Source organism: Symphodus melops, assembly GCF_947650265.1.
Source record: "Symphodus melops genome assembly, chromosome: 1".
In the NCBI taxonomy this organism is placed as follows: Eukaryota; Metazoa; Chordata; class Actinopteri; order Labriformes; family Labridae; genus Symphodus; species Symphodus melops.
The window spans coordinates 3,543,808-3,558,862 of NC_136691.1; the positions used below are offsets into that span (position 1 = coordinate 3,543,808).

A 15,055-nucleotide genomic window follows, 5' to 3' on the forward strand; every position below is an offset into this window, starting at 1 on the left:
GTGGTTACCAGAAATTCGGAGTGAAACAGGTTCGGTAATATATTTCACCTTCGCAAGAGGCTGCCCGTTGAGTGCGTTGGCTTGAATGGTTTGGGGAAGTTTTTGAGTGAGAATACCTAGTTGCCTGACCAGGGCTGTGTCAATCATACTTTCGTCCGCACCAGAGTCCACTAACACAGCAACCTCTAGTCGCTGATCTCTCCACTGTAGAGTGGCTGTTAGAAGAGAACGTTTAACGGAAGATTCAGAGAATGGAAGGACGCTCACCAGTAACTCCCGTTCTACCGGCGAGCGTTGTCTTTTAACGGGCAGGAAGCAACGTAGTGTCCCGGCTGACCACAGTAAAGGCAGGAACCTGTAGCGATGCGTCGTCGTCGTTCCACAGAGGACAACTGGGTCCGGTCAACCTGCATGGGCTCGGGGACTGAGGGGCTCGGAGCTGGTTCCCCTGCTGGTGATCTGTAAGGAGGAAACTGAGGGCGCCTAGCAAGCTTCTCTCTCTGTCTCTGCGTTAGCCTGGTATCCATACGAATGGCTAAGTCAATGAGTGAGTCTAGTGTGGCAGGCAACTCACAGGTGGCTAGCTCATCCTTTATAGTCTCCGACAGTCCATTCAAAAAGGCATCGAACTGAGCCTCTGAATTCCAAGAGCAACTGGCTGCCAATGTACGAAAGTCAATGGCGTAATCAGAAACTGACCTCCTCCCTTGGCGTGACTGTAGCAATACCCGGGCCGCCTCTCTGCCACTGACGGACCTGTCGAACACCTTCTTCATTTCCTGAATGAACACATCCAGGGAGGCACATACAGGTGAATTAGCCTCCCACACTGAAGTACCCCACTCCCTCGCTCTTCCATCCAGGAGAGTGATGATGTAGGCAACTCGGGAGCGCTCAGATGGGAAGCAGGAGGGTTGCAGTTCGAACACCAGAGAACATTGAGATAGAAAAGAACGGCACAGGCCAGGCTCACCGCTGTAGTGACTAGGAGGAGGCAAACGCGGCTCGTGACTGGGTTGTGGTGCCAGAGGAAGCGGGGGCGGTAGTGCTGAAGCTGCAGGTGAGGCTGTGTTGCTGGACAGGTTTGCAGCCTGAAGCTGCTGTAGCTGGGTCGACAGGTGATCCACACTGTTTGTGAGTACTTGCAGGTGCTGTGTCACCGCGGCCATCTCCTGCTGATGAGTGTTGAGGGCGGACCCTTGCTTGTCCACCTGTGCAAAGAGATGTTGAAATTCTGCTGGGTCCATTCTTGGTCTGATCGTACTGTTACGGTTCAGAGAAGACCCAATAGCAGAATGAACAAGCAGAGGCAGGAGTAAGGCAAAAAAAACTGAAACTTTACTTGATCTTTAAGGCAGAGTACCATACGTCCATAAACAAAAACAAGAACAAGAAAAAAATCAAGAAATCCAGTCCCAAGTAATACAGGGAGATATCCAACAGGCGAAAACAAACTGGCTTGAGGCTCTGCAGGCGGTAACAACTATGACGATCAGACAAAGCAGGGGGGAGATTGACCAAGTCTATATAGAGAGGGTAATGAGCAGATGAGCAACAGGTGAGTGGCAGGATCCAGGAGGCTGACGGATGATTGGCTGAGACCAAGAACAGGGGGGAAGGCTGGCAGGTGCAGAATGGACAGTGAGCAGAGGAGTGAGTGCAGGAAGGCGGGGTATCAGGAGCAGGAAGCTCCAGCAGAAACCATGACACAGTTCCTTTAAATACTTGTTATTAACAGATATCAAATGTTGTTTATCATCCATACCATCCAGAATGAGAATAAGAAAGTACCCAGGATACAGCCCTGTGGCATACCACATTTGATTAACGTGTTTCTAAATGATCAGTAAAGGCCAACAGTTGTTTAAAAAAACATTAAAAAAGTTAATTTTACAAACCTAACTTTAAAGTCAACTCAAAAACTGGATTTATTTGTGATCATCTCAACCTTCAAGTCAGCTGACCTCATTGCTGCTGACACGAGCGACCCTGTTGTTATCAGTTTTGACTGACACATCCGTATCGTGTTTAACCAGTTTTCAATCCAATGAAATCCCCTCATCAACATTGTCAGTTTCATCGGCTTTGTCTGGGGCACTGTTGACAGTGACTCCGAGGTTTCTGCTGTTCTGCTGCACTAATCACACCAAGGTGACTTCATAAATCAGCTTACAGTTTGTCACAGTGTAGTGCTGTTGTCATTTATGTTGAGTCATTGGCTTGTATCTGTGATCCACAGTCCGCATTAGTTATGAGGTAAAGACTTGAAAATAGAGTGCTGCATGGGTAATTTGCATGTCCCAATTTGTAATAAAGAATATAAATCAGAGGTGCAGAACTGTTAAATACTTTACAATGTTTTGGGGCAGATTTTCATGGAGATGTTAAATGCAGCTTCAAGAATGTGTGCAGAAAAATAAAGCTGATGAAATGTGTGCTGCTGACTGTTTTTACAGTCTCTCGAGTCCCCTGCAGTGTTTCCCGCCGTCAGCTAACGCCGTTCTCTCCTTCAGGACGACAAGAAGTTCTACCAGCTGGAACTTGTCAACAGGGAGACAAACTTTAACAAAGTGTTCAACGCCAGTCCTAACGTAGGAGTTATCAACCCGCTCATTAAGGTAGGAACTAATATCCTGTAACACGCCACACACAGGGGCACGCTGATAAACCTGTCACTTTATCTAATACATAGCAAAGATGATATCCACTCCATCTCATCTCATATCCATCAGTGCTGATCAGGCAGAAGAACAATCAGTACTGACGTTTTTTGCAAAGGTACTATTGCATTTTAACAAGCTTGACTACATTATTTTATTTCTAATAATTGCTCAAAACAAATGAGACTATTTCTGCCTTTACCTGAGTGTTTCAATGTTGAACTAAGGACAAATCTGCCCTCATCTGTTGGTCAACAAAAACTCAAAAGAAGGAGATTTTATCAGAAAGGACCTGATTGTGGTGTCTCAGTAAAAACGCCACTATCCGTCAGAGTTTACAGCAACAGCACAAGGTAAAAGGGGGGATAGAAAAAAAGGACAGAATCAACACATTTAACATGAAGGGTAACAGTTCCACCAATCAGTGTCTCGTTTGTTTACAGCAATTAGACCAAGGTGTCACAGTTCAAATCCAGAATATACAATTATCACTGAATTCAACTTTATTTGTTGATGTTTAAAGACCTTCAACTTTTATTTTCTGACAAGGACAATCGCAATGCTTTGAGTTTTTAATTAAAGCTCAGTGTCATCCACTTTATCTATTTTAAATGCATCATGTACTCTGTACTATTCACTGAGCATTTTAGCTCTCAGATATTAAACGGTACATTTTATTTTCTTACTAAAGTCATACCATTGCTTTTTTGAGTCACTCTGAAAATAAACTGTTTTATTGCATTTATTTGCAAAATTGAAAATGCTTTAGAGGCCCTGAAAACATTTACTCACCTGAAATGACCACATCTATCCTAACTTTGGCAGATAAGTTTGTAGTCCTCTAAGATATAATACAATCAGATACTATACGGCACGATACGCTCTATTGCCCCCTTTGAAGGCAATCCCTGTAGGATTTCAGGTCTATTTAGATCTGGTGTTTGAGTAGTCCACAGATTTTGAAGTGGCGCTGAATTTCAGCCGGTAGCACATCCTTAGTTTTTCAGTTAACACTGAGGCACAACAGCTGGTCATGGCCTGATCAGCTGCTCCCGGACGGTAGCATGATCTTCTGGCATATTTGATTTTTTTATTTTTTGTTGTAGGAATGCACTAAGTCGCACAGTGAGAGCAGAGCCAGGAGGCCCCAAGCTCGAGATTGTGCTGCACAAACTAGAGCATATATTTTTGCCAGAATTGTCATGGAAACAGCAAGCACGCCTGTTTACCTCTCTTCTCCCTATAATCATGACAGAAACATTAGCAGGAAATGTCTGCAGACCTCCAGATGACAGGATTGTTGTGATTTTGCTGCTAGTTAACGTGTGTTTATCTGTGAAGCTGAGTGTGAGATAGTGAGTGAGATGTTTCACTGCTGTAGGTAACTGGTACATTGTGGGCTCTCAATTTTATACAATTGAACAATGCACGCCGAGCTTTAGGGAAATTGATACTGGGCTCTGGTGCTGCACACACTCAGATGCCTCCACAGAAGAATCAATAAATCAATACAGTATACATTGTAAAATAATGTAAGAATATGTTTTCAGGGCCCGAAAGCTTCTAGTGCTCCTGTGAAATGTGACAGTCTTTGACCGTTTGTCTGCGTTGAATGATGCTCATTGCATGTTTGATATAACTGTTGACACTTTGGGTCCTTAACTTCCAGTTTGTTTGTTTTTTGTTCTTGCTGATTCACACATATTTGCATATGTGTATTGTGTTCATCATGTGCTAGTTTATGTGTGTTTGTGCGTATAAATAGGCGTGGGATTCTTCTTCCTGATTGGACTGTTTTTCCTGACTTTTTTCTCCAGCTTTCCTTTGCTTTCCAAGCCATTTGTTAGTGTTAGATGTTTTTTTTCTGCTTTGACGCATCTCTCCTCATCTGAACTTCCATTCTGCTCAGAGCGACTGGTGCTTTAAAGACTGAGTGATGCCAGTCTTCAGATTGATCCATTCACTCACTTTTAAATATGATCAAGTTAGCACGCTGCTCTCTTTCTGTCTCTTACTGGATGGACCTGTAGGGCTCTCCCTGTCCTCAATTTTTCCCTTTTTTCCCTCCATTTCTTCTTATCTTTTAATTATTATTTTGATTTAAACTTCCCTTTTACTCCTTTATGACCCCCGTCCACCTCCTTTTTCTTTTTTGTCTGTGTAGCAAAAGAAAAAGAATGAGAAAACTGCATCCAGCAGATTCAGCAGCTCTCCTAATGTCAGGGCTCTGGAGGCAGCAGGTAGGGGCATGGGCGTGGCAGGTTCAGGAAGTGGGCAGCTCCCACAGCCCCCACCTCCTCCTCCCCCAGCCCAGCCCAGCCGCCTAGAACCCATCCCCAACTCCCCCATCCACCACCTTGAACTCAACTCCAACAAACCTCTTCCCCCGCCGACCCCTCCCACCGAACCCAAGAAATTCATGAGGTGAGACCCTTTCTGCCCCCACGGGCTGCAGCTGGTCAATCTACGCATCTATCATCCAATCACAAACCTTAGCTAAATAACAAAATCCTTCACTCAAAGGGGTTCAAGCACTCTTTACTTAGTCAGCCGATTCAAAGTCAAACGTTAAATGTGAGAGCTGTGAACTTCTGAAACGATAACTGTGTTTAACATTTTCATTCCCTTCATACAGACAAAAAACCATAAGGAGCAAAAAATCATTGTAATCGGGAGCTGCAGTGATTCATTAAAAGGGATTCAATAAAAAATGCTAAGCGCTCTGATGTGTGGTAAATTAGTGTTTGCAGCAGTTACTTCTGCTGCTCTGCCTGTCTGGCTCCCTGTTTCTTTAAAATACACAAAGTTTAGGTTTTACGAAACAAAACACTCTGAACTATGAAAAGTCAAGTCCGTTTTTAACCACAGCTTAAGCTAACTGATAAAGCTAATATTACATAAGTGTATTAATTTTCTACTAGCTACCTTGGTAAATGTTTTGCTAACTTGTTTTAAAAGTTGATAAAAACAGAAACTACGTTTTACTTGCCACCTGTTGCTAGAAGAAATTATCAGCTTCAGCTAGCTCACTGACTAAGCTAATAATAAGCTAATAAGCAGTTTAATAATTTGTGTATTTATCAGCTAACTGTTTAATTACTCCCTCTTACTTGATTTTAAAATACAAGACAAGAGCAACTCAAATAAAATGGCTTCAGTGAGCTAGCTTACTTCGCTAACATTAGCTAGTTGAGTTGTATACCTGTGAGCTCACTTCTTACTTTTTCGATGTTATTGTGTTAAATTTGTAGACAATAGCAACTCCAATTATTTGGCTTGAATACGACTGACACTAGCAGACATAATGAGCTTTAGCTAGCTAGATCACTAAGCTAACTTTAGCTAGTTGAGTTGTTCATCTGCTGAGCTAACCTCTGAACTATTTCATCGAATTTAAAAAAAAAAAAAGTGTAAAAGCGGCCTTAGGTATGCGGTTACAAATATGATATAATGCTAAATGTTTAAGGCAACAGTTAACATCCTCCAGAAATTATTAATCATATAGAAGCTGCAGAAATAAAGAGTTCTTGTACACTGTAGAGGTAAACATACGATAAATAACCCTTTTTAGTTTTGTGTTTTACCCGCAGGAATATTATTTTATTTTAAATGCGCATGCAGAGGCCATCAGGAGGAGAACTTACAGGAAAGGGTTACTAACATTAGCCTAACTTCTGATACGCTAGCAGCCAAGTGTCAGAGTTTTTGTGATAGTCGTAAACACATCTGATAAATGTTTAACACTATTAAATAATGCTCCTTGATCTTGAAGGTAACACATAAGCAGGTTAGCTTCTTGTGCTAACACTAACAGCTTTACGTAAATCAGATAAAAACACTGTTTAATGCATTCTTTACACTTTTGCTCTTTTATTTTTGGTTTTGTAAAGAGCAGAAACAGAAACAACATCCAAACTCTTTATATATTAAGTATTTCTGTGCTTATCCAAAGCTTCAAAGAATGGCTTTGGAATGCAAAAGAGGCATGTGTGTTTGTTTTTTTTGTTTTGTTATTCTTTCTGTTTGTCCGTCAGTGTGAACATGTTAACTGTTTGCATGTTGACACGTTTCCCCTTTTCTGTTCAGATGGTTATTTTGTGGCTCTCTGTTGTGCATTTTGTGTTTCTTCATCTTCATCCTCTCGTCTAAATCTCAGCATGTTGCACACGCTGCACTTTATTCGATATCTCTCCGACTGGAAGTGATCGACTGTTTTCTGTAAACACTAAATTAGTTATTTTGCCATGTGACTTTCTAATGAAGTAGATATTGTCTTTTGCTATCATGGACTGTCCCCTATGTGTGGTGGTGTTTTATTTTGATAAACAGATTTTCTTCTCAACTCTACAATCCAATAAATGCTGCTGTTGTCTCTTAAAAAAAATGCTGTGAATGGTCGTTGTGGTGCTGTGACAAATTATGTAACATGCTTCTACCATGGATACATGCAGTTAATCTATTGCATGCATAAAAACATAATCTTAGGTGTTTACATTTACAGCATGCGTGAGGGGGCGTGCGTGTCAGCATGTCATGGATATTCTCGATCTTGCTGCATGTTTTTGCTGCTGTTTCTGTAAAGAATGAGATGTGGTGGTTGCTTTGCCAAGCCTTGGAACACACCTGTTAACATAGGACCCACCTTTTGCTGTTGTAAAATATGCACGCACACACACACACACACACACACACACACACACACACACACACACACACACACACACACACACTGTGTTAAAGGTAAGTGAGGTTTTCCTACAAAACTCAGAACACAATGGGTCCATGAGTTCGAGGGAAGGCGCATCAGCAGCACTCATACACACACACACACGCACACACACACAAACACTCTCACGACAGAGCCAGCAGTGACAGTATGAGGTCAGATATTATGGATCTTCTTTGAAATGTTTTCAGACTCTATTAAAGGGCTCGTCCTCCTCTCCCTGCACTCTCTTTGTTCTTGACAAACACTCGTATTTAGACTGATGCCTCTGCACAAACACTAACCCTCTCCTCTTTATCAACAGTGATGTGTGATTTGTAAATCTGACCCTTTAAGTCATTGCCTTGTTTAAATATTCACAACAGACAGAGACTTTTATTAGATGACAAATGTAATTTGTTGGGGTATTGCAATTGTTTGTGATTACTAATAAGTGAGCCAAACAACAGTGAACATGGTGACATTAATATTAAGAACAGTTTCCTCCAAATGTCTCTTTTACTTTTTAAATTTTCTCCAAACTTGAATTGCTCTGTACCCTTACACACACTTACTCAAAATCCATACAGGTATCAGATATTAAACATAAGCAAACACCTCTTTAAAAGCTGACCTTTGCTGAGTGAAGCTTCATACCTGACAACAGTGTCAGCCACACTGGACCACAAATCACAGGTGCTGCAGTCACCTGTCCATCAAGGGGAGAGGTGTAATGTACCATCCTCCCTCTCTGACCAGGATTCATTAATAATCACTCAAACACAACACATTAATAATAAGATATTTATTTGTCTTTTATTGGATCAGACAGCTGAAGAGAGACAGGAGGTGGAGAGGGCAGGGAATGACATGCAGCAAAGGGCGGAGGACGGACTCGAACCCACAGCTGCTGTGGCGAGGACTTAAGCCTCTGCAGAGGGAGCGTGTATCATTACTGCTAGGCTGTCCGGCGGTGTAGTCCAGGAAATTAACATTCATACACAAAATCAAAGCATTCTATAAATATCAGCAACTTTTCAGCTTCAACACGTAAAACAAACATGGCTGCAACAAAGCAGATGATCAGACAATTTAATTGTACAAGTAGTAAGAAATGAAATATCCAGCGAAGAATCAAACCGTGTGTTCAGGAAAGTTTTTAATACATATTTGTAAAAGATGTTCCTGATGTTTCTGCATCCTCTCAGTTAATGCAACAACCAAGATTCACACTTAGAAGAAGAAGATCTACTTTATTAATCCTGCGAGGAGAAATTCAACCCTTACACACACACACACACACACACACACACACACACACACACACACACAGAGTATCCTGTGGACATGCACTAATGGAGAGATGTCAGAGTGAGGGGCTGCACACAGTGAGCTCTCCTCAGCTGGTGGGTTGCGGGTTCTTGTTCAAGGGCACCTCGGCAGTGCTCAAGAAATGACCTGGCACCTCTCCAGCTACCAGAACAATTTCCAGATTTTGTCCTTATCGGGACTTTAACGAGCGACTCTCCAGTTCCCAACCCAAATCCTGACAGACTTAGATACTGCCCCAATAATATACATTGTGAATTAAAAGTCAACAGCATTAAAAACGGAGCGGACGATGCACAGTTACTTTGACTATTTCTAAAGTGGAGAAACGGCTTTGTTTGCACTTTTCTATCCCAATGAATATTTAATGAACCTTAAACTGAAGTCTTTGACTCTGTTGAGTTGTGACCATTTGTGGAACAAAAACAACAGATCGCATTCATTTATAAGTAAGGCCTTCTGGGAAGTAATTGGGCAAAAGAAAAACACAAATAAAGACATGTAAATCTCACCCTGGGGTAATGGGACTGTTTATTTCGAAAGCAGCCAATTAAAGAAGCCGGAGCAGGTGTTTGTTTGGATAGATTTAAACACTTGATGTAATTGGTTCATAGTTTGGGTAACAGCGTGTTTTCCACCCCGAGGACAGGAGGCTGGAAGTAACCGTGATTCAGGAACAAACTCTGAAAATTATTCATGAGAGATGGTAGAGGGTGTTTATTGTTTTCACACACACAGTGTCTTTATCATGACAGAAACAAAAGAACAGTCTCATCACATCCTCATCTGTCAAACGAAAAGTTTTACTTTGAGAAACTAATAATAAATAAGACACACCTCAGTGAACACCTTGTCATGACCCCGCTCAGGAAGTCGCAAACAAAAATGGGAGACAACACCAAGTGAAAGTTTAAACAAACCAGAGCAGAGCAAATTAAATAACCCAACAAGATCTGAAAGTACAACAGCTTTCAACAGGCGTATTGTCTTTTCTCACAGGATCCTAATAATGCCTCTACTGCCCCCCTCTGGACTGAAACATGAACTACACCTTTATAAAGACATTTAAATCTCAGATTTGTGCTACACACAGGTTTCATTTCTGCTAATGCAAAGAGTGCCAGGCTAAAATAAATCGATTGAACATTTTATACAATATAGTAACACTGCACTTGAGTTTTGTGTTTGATTCCCATTGATTTAGAGAACAAACACTTGCAGCACACAACACTGCTCTTACCTTTCAATCACGTGTAAGTATCTTGAATCAACCTGTAACTTCTTTCCTGACTCGTCTTCTTCTGTCTTTGATTGTATTTTTTCTCGTGGTTATCCCCCCCCCCCCCCTCCTCCTCCTCCCTCCCCCTCCCGCGTCCTCCTGCAGCCCTCCTGAAACAAAGGACTCTGCCATCGACTCCCCAGACGCCCAGCGCCAGGAGTGGTTCGCTCAATACTTTTCCTTTTGATTGACCACAAACCTGCAAAACACAAGGATTCAGCATGTCAACCAAACTTAAGAGAAAAATAATACTTTAAAAAAAAAAAAAAAAACACTTAACAAAAAAAAGAGAAAAATGTTAAAAACTCTTTGTTCTTTCTTGTCATTGAAAGGTTTGGGGCTCAATTCACTTTGGATCAGTCAGCTGAAAAGGTCAAAGGTCATGGTGTGAGAGTTACTTGTCATTGATGTGTCGATGAAACGCACAGAAACTCGATGTCATTCACTTTGTTTAAAAAAAATGTAAAAAAAAGATGACGATCCACTTGGTGTTGTTGACTGAGGTGAAAGTGAATTGACCCCGACCTTGACATCAAATGTCATCACTCTGATCTAAATTTGATTGTTTGATTCTCGATTGTTTCACTGTGATCTCTGCGTACAGTGACAATGATCATCAGTCTGTTTCGATGTTTCTTTTTCTTTTCTTTACTTCCTGACTTATTTTGCAGTTTCTTGGAACTAGAAAAAAACTGAGTGGTGCATTCTCATGCTGCTAATTGCCATTGTTGGACTCCAGTAAGAATCTATATATAAAGAAATATATGGTAGGTTATTGTGCTCTCTCTCTCTCTCTCTCTCTCTCTCGCTCTCTCTCTCTCTCTCTGTTCGTGGGCCACTGCATACAGCATCTTAGGCTATAGGAGCTCTGATCCAGGACCGGCCTGCTTCCTGGTTTCTGGTGATGTTTTACATGTCGACCTGATCCCGGGTCAGTCTCACCTCGGCTCCGTGCTCCGTGAATTACAGGCTCAGATTTTAGGACGGCACCATCATGGCGAGTTTGTTACAGCTGCGTAGACGTTTCAGCAGATTTTGGTAGAATATTCAAACCTGTTTGTATGGTCGTCTGTCTCAACACAGATATAATGATGTCTCACCAATTTTAAAAACAAAAATAGCATATTTTATATTTATATTATAATGTGTATGCTTAATAAATAATTATTGTGACATTTACATCTGCTTGTGTGTCGTTTATTTGACTCGTTTATTTTTGCTTTACATTTTTATCTCTTTGCAAAACTAAGAAAGCGGTTCAACAGATGTCTGTTTCTACAAAAAATGTGAAGTAGAAGAAGTACAAGATAATTAATTACTTTTATACAACACAGAAACACTGCCCTCTCATACTGACTTCTTCATCATCATGAACGCACAGAGCTCATGGTTACAACTTCAATCAATCAGTCGGTTATTATTTCATTTATTTCTCTTCTTTTGTTCGTCCCTAAAGGGAAATTCTGGTTTTACACAGTTATTTTAGAGTCATGCTTCTCACACACATCGGCCTGAATCACACACATGCACAAACGGGACTTGTGGACATGCAATCGTGGAGAGAGGTCAGAGTGGGGCTGCTACGCAGGGAGCACTGCAGGACGGTTGGGGGTTTGGTGCCTTGCTCAAAGGCAACTCTGCAGTGCCCTGGAATTGCTTTGGCATCTTTCCAGCTACCAGACCAACGTCAATATTATGGTCCACAGCAGGACTGAGGTGAAAGTGAATTGACGAGTTCATTTTAAGATTCTTTTGTTTTTAAATCTTTAAATGGTCTCGCCCCACCGTACCTCTCTGAGCTGCTCCATCCCTGCGCTCCTGCCCGGTGCCTCAGGTCAGCTGACCACTGACCAGCTGCTCTTGGAGGTATCGAGGTTTAAGCGGAAGCTCAGAGGGGATAGGGCTTTTTCTACTGCCGGTCCCAAACTCTGGAACGATCTCCCACTGCACATAATACACGCCCCCTCACTGTCCATTTTTAAAACTCATCTTAAAACACATTTTTATTCTTTGGCTTTCAACCCAGCATGAGACTCCGTTCTTGTTTTAGTGTTTTATTGTTTTAACCCTGTTAGTGTTTTACTTATGTTTTATGTTTTGTGCTCTTCATGTATGTACAGCACTTTGTCTCAGCTACGGCTGTTTAAAGCGCTTTATAAATAAAGTTGAGTTGAGTTGAGGACAACAACCGGCGACCCTCCTACAGACTGAGCTCCTGCTGCCCCGATCATAAGGTGCTTTACAAAATAAATCCAATAAAATAACAATAATTATACATTCAAGAATATGCTTTTATTCCACTACTGTGTATTTTGTGAGATAAGATAATGGGCTAAAATAAAGTTGAAACCCAGTAAATATACAATTACTTAATTATTCAATAGTTTTACATCATTTATACACCCTTATTTGTTTTTTTTAAATTCTGTATTTCCTCTTTATTTTAAAGTACAGATTGTTCTTTTGCAGGTGCAACAAGTAGGTCGTCTTTATTTGTTATGATGCAGTTCTTAAAGGCACCACTAGAGGTCAGTAAAACACAGAAGAATAGACATTTAACGCCTCCTGACCCGGAAGATAAACACACCCTGAATCTGTTCCTGTCCAGGCTGCTTGAAGATGGCTGCTGCCGGAGCCGGCTCTCCCAGCCGCTTGGTCCAGTATGTGGTGGTCCGGTCGGACCTGGTTCACAAGCTGTCGTGGCCCCTGGGAGCTGTTATAACTCAGGCGTGTCACGCGGCTACTGCAGCCATCCACCTGCACTACGAGGACCCGGACACACAGCGCTACCTGGCGGAGCTGGACTCCATGCACAAAGTGGTGCTCGGGGTGAGCGCGCGACACGTCACGCCAAACCCCGGCCAAATAGATCCAGATTAAACACTGCCTTGTTTTATTTTAACAATTAACCGAGATTTATTTTGCTAATCAAAATTCAGACGTCTTAAAAAGAGTTTTACGATTCGGCATCCTAAAATGTAAACATGTATTATTTTTTTTAATATGTAATTTTTCTCACCATCGTAATTTATATAATTTGAGGAAAAACGTGCTCAAGATTAGAAGCACATAAAGGACCAGCGATTTGAAATTAAATTGATTCTACACACAAAAAAATTAATGTGTAAAAAAAAAAAAAAAAAAACACTTTGCAAAATCCGTGTTGCAGCTTTTCTGCAGAGGTGTTGGTCTTATGGTCGACCCTATAAAAGCCTGGATTCATCTAACTGCGTGTGTTTTGTGTTTCTCCTCCAGGCTCCAGATGAGGCCGCTCTCTCCAGTCTCTCTGAGAATCTGTCCCAGGCCGGAGTCGCCCACAAGCTTTGGATCGAACAGCCGGAGAACATCCCTACCTGCCTGGCTCTGAAGCCGTGTCCCAAAGAGACTGTTCAGCCGCTGCTGCGCAAATTCAAACTATTCAAATGAGAGACATTTTTCTCCCCATCTGTGAACTGACAGCAGAGAGTCAAAGTGAGAGACAAAGTCTGGCTCTTCTTGTAAGTGTATCCATGCACCTGTATCTCTGAGATTAAAGTCCGGCAATGTAATAAAAGAAATAAAATAAAAAAGTCACCTGATTCATTTGACCAAGAAGGAATACAACAAAGTAAGTATGATAGGAAATAAAAAGCCAACCTTGTATTCCTTCACAACAGGTCGTCGTTATGGCGGCAGTAGCTCAGTCTGTAGGGACTTGGGTTGGAAACCGGAGGGTCGCCGGTTCAAGTCCCGGCACGGACCAAGTCCGGAAATTGGTCTGGTAGCTGGAGAGGTGCCAGTCCATTTCCTGAGCACTGCCGAGGTGCCCCTGAGCAAGGCACCGAACCCCAAAACTGCTCTGGAGCGCTCGCTGTGGGCAGCCCCCTCACTCTGAGACCTCTCCATTAATGCATGTCACTGGAACCCTGTTTGTGCATGAGTGTGTATCTCGGCCTATGTGTGTGTCATTAGACAGAGTGTAAAAAAACCGAATTTCCCCTCGTGGGATTAATAAAGTGTAACTTCTTCTTCTTCTTCTTCTTATTTGTTCTAAAGACGAATAAATGTTTTTGTTCTTTAGTACTTACATCAGCTCAAATATTTGCCACAGAAATCAAAGCAGGGGAAATCTGTAATGTTATAGTTGTAATGGGACATTCCTCGATGGACAGACACGATTTGATTACGGTTGCCATGGAAACACCAGATGTCACGTCAAAGACTGCTACATCAGGAAGGGGGGAAACTTTACTGAAAGCTGCCGTAGTGTTTGTGGATGTGCTTCTGTGGTGAAAACGTCTTCATTAAATATAGCTTCTTTTTTTTTCTTGTCCGTTTCATCGCTAACCCAAAAATCTCATATCGGTCGGGTCCTGTTATTGATCAATAAAAAATATATGGTATATTTAAATACAGTGAACACGAGCTACTGTGGGCTCTAGTCAATGTCAGAACAAGAAACTTGCAGAGTTTTGGTGCGTCTGTCTTCCTCTGTCCTCATTTCTGCATCTTGTCCCATTTTCAAGCCCAGCACAGTTTAGCAGATGGCTGTTCCGTCATGATCCGGGTCTGCTGAAGATTTCTGCCTGTTAAAAGGAAGTTTTTTCTTGCCACGCTATGATGGATTAAGCTGGGCTCTTGTAATATAGCAATAAGTAAGGTCCTTTACCTGCTTTTTGTAAATATAACAATGAGCATGGTCTTGTTACCTGCTCTTTTATAATGTTAACAGACAAACAGTAAGGTCCTTTACCTGCTTTTGTAAAGTGTCTCTAGATAACACCTGTTATGAATTGACGCTATATAAATAAAGATTGATTGATTGATGAACGGGCGGCTGTGGCTCAGTCAGTATAAAGTCGTCATCTCTCAACAGAAGCTGGGGTTCGATCCACAGCAGCAACATGTGCGACGTTTCCTCAGGAAATATAAGTTGCTCCTGCTCCTCCTACACATCAGTGTGTGAATGAGTAGGTGTGACCTGAGCTTTGAGTAGTCAGAAGCCTGGAAAATAATTCTACAAGCTCAAGTTTATATACAATTAATCTACAGAAAAGCAGGAATATGTTTTAAATGAATGTTTACCTGAAACACAAAAACTAT

The 15,055-nt window shown here is 41.7% G+C and overlaps 2 protein-coding genes across 4 annotated transcripts in view; both read left to right on the top strand.

Annotated features, from left to right (window-relative positions):
- The window catches only part of fam184ab (family with sequence similarity 184 member Ab), a 131,290-nt gene extending 121,021 nt beyond the window's left edge, over positions 1-10,269 (top strand). Inside the window, exons 20-22 of one of the 3 annotated variants that reach the window (XM_079345686.1) lie at positions 2,514-2,618; positions 4,825-5,084; positions 10,079-10,269. In XM_079345686.1, coding sequence (XP_079201812.1) covers positions 2,514-2,618; positions 4,825-5,084; positions 10,079-10,160 — 447 coding nt within the window. In that variant the 3' untranslated portion in view covers positions 10,161-10,269. Of the gene's footprint in view, positions 1-2,513; positions 2,619-4,824; positions 5,085-5,295; positions 9,371-10,078 lie in introns of those variants that run through there. The other 2 variants (XM_079345687.1, XM_079345688.1) reach the window with 2 other exon arrangements.
- Positions 10,270-12,454: 2,185 nt separating this feature from the next.
- On the top strand, positions 12,455-13,626 carry ptrhd1 (peptidyl-tRNA hydrolase domain containing 1). Its single transcript, XM_079362580.1, has 2 exons — positions 12,455-12,802; positions 13,229-13,626. Exons 1-2 carry the CDS (start codon positions 12,593-12,595, stop codon positions 13,397-13,399), a joined length of 381 nt encoding a protein of 126 aa, XP_079218706.1. The 5' UTR covers positions 12,455-12,592; the 3' UTR covers positions 13,400-13,626.
- Positions 13,627-15,055: the final 1,429 nt, after the last annotated feature.

Excerpts from the sequence above, each read along its gene's own strand:
- ptrhd1 (XM_079362580.1), top strand. The coding sequence starts at position 12,593 with ATGGCTGCTGCCGGAGCCGGCTCTCCCAGCCGCTTGGTCCAGTATGTG. Across the intron at positions 12,803-13,228 it reads TGCACAAAGTGGTGCTCGGG|GCTCCAGATGAGGCCGCTCT; the intron begins GTGAGCGCGCGA and ends TTTCTCCTCCAG.